Below are 5288 nucleotides of genomic sequence, written 5' to 3'. Positions count from 1 at the left end.
TTTGTTATAGGTTTTAGAAGCAGTGGTAGCCATGTTCATTTGAGAGACACCACTTCTCATGGCCATCCGGGAGACACGCTGGAACACGTTTCTGGAAGCGCTGAACATTGAATCTGAATTGTGTGAGAATGTGGAAACAGAGTAATCCACTTGTAGGACCTTCAAGATATTTTAACAAACAGAAAAGATCACAAAGCAGCAATCAAGGGACGATAAATGATAAAACAAAAGTATGATCGAAGAGGAGTTTACTCCTTCTTCGCCTTCTTCTCTTTCTTCTGCTTCTTCTCCTTCTTTTGCTTCTTCTCTGTAGGTTTCTTTTCCTTCACCTCTTCCTTTTCCTCTTCCATCACTTCTTCCTTCTTTTCTTCCTCTTCCTCCTCCTTCACCTCTTCTTCCTTCTCCTCCTCTTTTTCTTCCTCTTCCTCCTCTTCCTCTTCCTCCTTTTCTTCCTCTTCAAAAGTCACAGATTTGTTAACAACAGGAGCATTCAGATCATCCTTCTTCTCCATTTGTCCCTTAGGAAGGAACTGACGAACCGTAATCGTACGTCCATCCAACTCCTACAATCACTATCCAATCACTATCCATACAGTATTATTCATCTCCTCAATAGCCTTGTTCATAGACTCTTCCGTTGCAAAACGGACAATACCCATACCACGACTCTTTCCAGTTTGACGATCAGTCAATACCAGACACTCTTCGATGTCTCCAAACTTTGCAAAAGCCTCTCTCAAACCCTCAGAAGAGGTTCCCCATGATAATCGATTTACCATAATCTTGTTGGTATCAATGTACTCCTTGTGTTCACGTGGTTCTCTCTGAGGACGTTCCTTCTTGTTGAAACGCTCCTTACGATTGTTTCTATCTTGCTTTGGCTTTTCTCCCGCCTTCTCCACCTTGATTGAACGGCCTTCCCAATCCTATTCCTAAGAACTGCAAACATCAACTACAGAACCATTAAGCTCAATAGCACTGTTCATTCCAGCCTCAGTTGTGAAAGTAACGAATCCGAAGCCACGAGACTTACCAGTCTTACGATCCGTCAGAACCTAACTGTCAAATAATGCAACAAATACTACGGTGCTCTCAGTAATGCCTCCACACTCCTTGAAGTGATCATAAAGAGCGTCATTGTCAACTGAGTAAGGCAGATCTAATCGTCGACTTGATAAAGAAACGCATACTAACTACAATAACCTTATTTTCACTCATTGCTGAGGTAAGGAAGATATGAACCAAAGAATTATTAATACCACACAATCAGAGGATATGAAATGGATGGAAGCACCAATAAAATGATCCAATCATTCGGTTAGAACTAAGTCATCTTCTAATCCAAAACCTTTGTAATGAACGGAGGAGATATCGCAGACAATCTTAGTACTTTCTTAGAAGAGTATATGGAAAAGATTGGAGAGGAATCGAAGGAGATTCGAAGGGATTTAGAGTTAATCAAGGAATTGGACGAAGTTTATTTTATTGGAAGTTTTTTTCTTAGAAATTCACTTCTCTTATGAGCGATATAGAGAATCTCAAATCTGAACTCTTAGAATCTGCAGAAACCCGGGTTAAAGCTAGCAGTATTTTCATTTGTTCTCTATTAACATATAGATATTGATAATGTCGATGAACTCCTCGCAAGAGATCCTCTATTTCTCACACTCAAGAATAAGACGGATCAGGCGATTGCTCTATCGGAAGAAAAGGTCCAACTTTCGCAGAGAATGATGCGGCTGATGGACAATGCCATTGAGCGGCTTTCCGGCAAAGTCGATAAGTATAGTGAAGAACGAAAGGCTATGGAAGCTACGCAAGCAGATATATCGAAATCTATAGAGGCTAAGAGTTCAAAGAAGAAGCATAAGGAAGACATCGTTCTCACTCCTCCAGAGACTCCCATGGTTGAAGAACCTCAGACCTATTGCATTTGTGGTCAGGTACTGTTTCTTGTTCGTTTTTATGTGTAGCCTTCATATGGAGAGATGATAGGATGTGATAATGACAACTGCACGATCAAATGGTTCCATCTGCATTGTGTCGGTCTGGATACGATTCCTGAAGGTTCTTGGTACTGTCCCAATTGTCGAGGATTGATGGACAAGTCCACTGTACAATAGGTGTATTTAACTCATTGTTTGTCAGAAACATGATATTCTAAAATACATTAATGAGTCCGTGTCGTTTACCAACTCGCCAATCATGACTATTGATCATCTCAATAAGTGCATTCTGAGATTCTATATCGACAGACATCTGATCATAGGGACCATGCAGTTGTTCGCATACTCGAAGAGCTCTTATTCCAGCAATCGAACGAATAGACATTTGCACATTCATCTTACGAGCCACATGAGGTGACAGACCATCTATAGAACTCTCATTCTCTTCTTCCACTTCCTCTTCCATTTCAGCATTGGTCATTAACTGAGGCATCTTTGCTTCATTTGGTAGAACCTTCAATGTAACTAGTTCCTTCATAATCGTCCGTTTTCGTTCAATCTCTTCAAGAATCTCTTTCAACACACCTGTGTCTACATTCTGCTCTTGCATATTTTGAATGATTTCTGTGAGATTAGGCCTTCTGTTAAACATGATAGCTTTCATAATCAAAGAAGGAAGAATTGCAATGGTAACAGAGATAAGAATAATGAGATACGTAGCCGGTGTATCCATCAAAGCATCAATATACTTATAGTAATATGGCATGAGAGTTCGGAATTGAGAAGTCAAAGCAACTCCAATTGGCCACATTAAAAAGAATAACCAGAATCCTGCTATTGAGATAAATGAAGATGAATCCTGAAATAACGAGGCTGTAACATTAGCCACAAGTATTGTTGCTGTGACAGTAATCATTCCATATAAGTACATTTCAACTGTACCACCACCATAATCCACATACAAACAGCAATAATACGAAATAAACGAAATAACTGATGATTCCCAAATAGCCTTGAGAAACATCAAAACAAATAATTTCACACTGAAAAACTGATGTTCCATTCCTTGTCTATGAATCTGAGGGAAACGATAACAATTAGCATCAGAAAGATCACGATCAAACACAGCTACAGAAAAAGGTCCAAATGCAGTAAAGAGCGTATTGTATAACATAACAGCAATAAATGATTGATTTCGAGTACCTGAGAAACCACATATGAATGTATAGAGATATTGAATCAGAGTAAAGAGAATATTCTTATAAAATATGAGTAATGAAGCTAATGTGATCCCTCGATAATTCCTATGACCATAAATCAGAATAAGACGTGTTAGGAATCGGAACTGACCAATAGCATAATCAGCGTTATTCACAGCTTGAGTACCTTCCTTACCAATAACACCAACTCCAATATGAGCTGTACGAATCATTTCTACATCATTGGCACCATCACCAATTGCTAGAGTGACCACCTCTCGATTGCCTTTTCGAACCAAACGAGTAAGCTTTGCCTTCTGATCTTTACGTGCTCGACATGCAATCACAGCACGACAAGATTGTGCAACGACAAGGAACTAGATATGAGAGAATAGGATGAATGATACAGCTTGTCGGCAAGAGAGAGCGAGGAAATCGATAAACAGTTCATCAATTATAAGAGCCATTGGAACTGACTGGAACTCACCAGAGTTATTCAGAAGACTGGCTGCCAATGCCTAGTTCTAATCCTTCTTCTTCACACTCACTTCACAATGCATTCTTGTTGCTAACAAGCCTGGATGAGTTCGCTCAAGTTCACCCAGAATCCGATTTGCCTTCTCCAAATCTCCTTCTTTCTCTGCTTCAATCATCTTCCATTCGACATCTTGAATGACTGATCTATCCTTCACATACATCGCATCATTGTTACGGTGATATTTTATCTGTCAAATCTTCAGCATGTGCTCCCTTACTCAACAATGTCTGATCCACTGCTTCCTTTGTGAACTCGATCAGTTTCATATCTGGAAGCTTCACTAGATTACAAGCTACAGCAATGTTCTTGGCTGTACCAACCTTGTCTCCAGTGATCATCCACACATGAATACCAGCATCAGTCAACTGAGCTAGTGCCTCAGGAACTCCTTCCTGCAGACTGTCTTCAATAGCTGTAGCTCCCTGGAGAATCAGACCATTTTCCACATTGAACTGGAGCTGGTCAATTTGATTCGGTTTCTTCTGACGACGTAACTCCTTCTGAACTGGATCTTCACTGGCTGCTTCATAATCATTCATCCATGAATAGAAAGCCTCTGGACTCAGCATCTTGTATCCAAATACCATGGTACGGAATGCTTCTTCAGCCCATGATCCAACCTGACAAGCAATCGATTCCACAAAACGAGGGTTATTTGCAGAAGGATCATGTAGTTCCAACATGATACTGTCAGCACCCTACAGTCTGATTCATCTTCTCATCTCTCACTTTGCAATACAGTCGAATTGATCCATCTGGCATCTCTACAATCACTGACATTCTCTTACGAGAAGACTCATATGGAATGATATGAAGAACTCGAAGTTCCACAATCTGACCTAATTCTCATTCATTGTTTCAATTCAAACCCAACACATTCAGTTTAATGAGATTGGTTTCATAATCCATTCCTAAGAATTGTACACCAGCAATATACGATCCGGCTACAAATGCTTGTTCATCAGGAGACGAAGCATTCAATCCAATCGTACCATCCTCTTTCTCTTCAAGTATCACAGTATGATTGATTGCCATATGAATGAAAAAGTCAATCAGTTTCTAGTCCTCACTCTTCTCTTCTCAATCTCACTTCAGCATGATCATCGTTACCTCGAATATCCCTGAGGAGCATTCGACCTGGATGAGATTCACTTCCATCCTGATAATTGCTGTAACGGAAGATTCCTTTCCGAGGAGGTGATCGCTCTGTAACCACTTTTACTTCTATCCATCATTCTTCTCTCTCATACCAACCATCTTGCTTGCCCTTTACTGATCGACCAATATCACTATCACCAACTCCATACGATACTCCATCTACCAAACATTTTCTGAACTGCATCAGATTGGCTGTTAGCGTACCTGTCTTGTCTGTGAAGATATAACCCACTTGACCCAAATCATCATTCAGTGTAGATGTCCGAACTCGCATTGGTTCATCATTCACCTCATCATATCTATTCTCTCAATCAATCTCATCATTCTTCACAATTTCAAATCATTCTGCATGAAAATAGCTTGCATGGTATATACAAGAGACAATGTCACATATAGAGAAACAGGAATAAACTGATAACATAACAAAAAGAAGCGGAAAAATGACAA

At 39.9% G+C, this 5288-nt stretch overlaps 4 protein-coding genes across 4 annotated transcripts; 1 reads left to right on the top strand and 3 right to left on the bottom strand.

The window, feature by feature from the left end:
* Nucleotides 1-248: 248 nt before the first annotated feature.
* On the bottom strand, nucleotides 249-1218 carry JH06_5154 (hypothetical protein; the record flags this gene model as incomplete). Its single annotated transcript, XM_014669417.1, has 5 exons — nucleotides 249-563; nucleotides 594-926; nucleotides 957-1055; nucleotides 1086-1159; nucleotides 1185-1218. The coding sequence occupies 5 exons, from the start codon at nucleotides 1216-1218 to the stop codon at nucleotides 249-251; spliced, it is 855 nt and encodes a 284-aa protein (XP_014524903.1).
* Nucleotides 1219-1355: 137 nt separating this feature from the next.
* JH06_5153 (hypothetical protein) lies at nucleotides 1356-2123 on the top strand (the record flags this gene model as incomplete). The annotated part of the gene is made up of 4 exons (XM_014669416.1): nucleotides 1356-1475; nucleotides 1505-1586; nucleotides 1618-1943; nucleotides 1974-2123. 4 exons carry the CDS (start codon nucleotides 1356-1358, stop codon nucleotides 2121-2123), a joined length of 678 nt encoding a protein of 225 aa, XP_014524902.1.
* A 37-nt stretch (nucleotides 2124-2160) lies between these two features.
* Nucleotides 2161-3120, bottom strand: JH06_5152 (phospholipid-transporting ATPase 1-like protein; the record flags this gene model as incomplete). The annotated part of the gene is made up of 1 exon (XM_014669415.1): nucleotides 2161-3120. The coding sequence occupies one exon, from the start codon at nucleotides 3118-3120 to the stop codon at nucleotides 2161-2163; it is 960 nt and encodes a 319-aa protein (XP_014524901.1).
* A 107-nt stretch (nucleotides 3121-3227) lies between these two features.
* On the bottom strand, nucleotides 3228-5207 carry JH06_5344 (haloacid dehalogenaselike hydrolase family protein; the record flags this gene model as incomplete). Its single annotated transcript, XM_014669414.1, has 10 exons — nucleotides 3228-3250; nucleotides 3276-3522; nucleotides 3553-3663; nucleotides 3694-3826; nucleotides 3858-4381; nucleotides 4413-4522; nucleotides 4553-4742; nucleotides 4774-4907; nucleotides 4938-5140; nucleotides 5173-5207. The coding sequence occupies 10 exons, from the start codon at nucleotides 5205-5207 to the stop codon at nucleotides 3228-3230; spliced, it is 1710 nt and encodes a 569-aa protein (XP_014524900.1).
* Nucleotides 5208-5288: the final 81 nt, after the last annotated feature.

Source organism: Blastocystis sp. subtype 4 (genome assembly GCF_000743755.1).
Source record: "Blastocystis sp. subtype 4 strain WR1 chromosome Unknown seqid_0579, whole genome shotgun sequence".
Taxonomy (NCBI): Eukaryota; class Bigyra; order Opalinata; family Blastocystidae; genus Blastocystis; species Blastocystis sp. subtype 4.
Note: the sequence above shows the minus strand (reverse complement) of the source record. Positions and strands in the feature narration are given on the sequence as shown.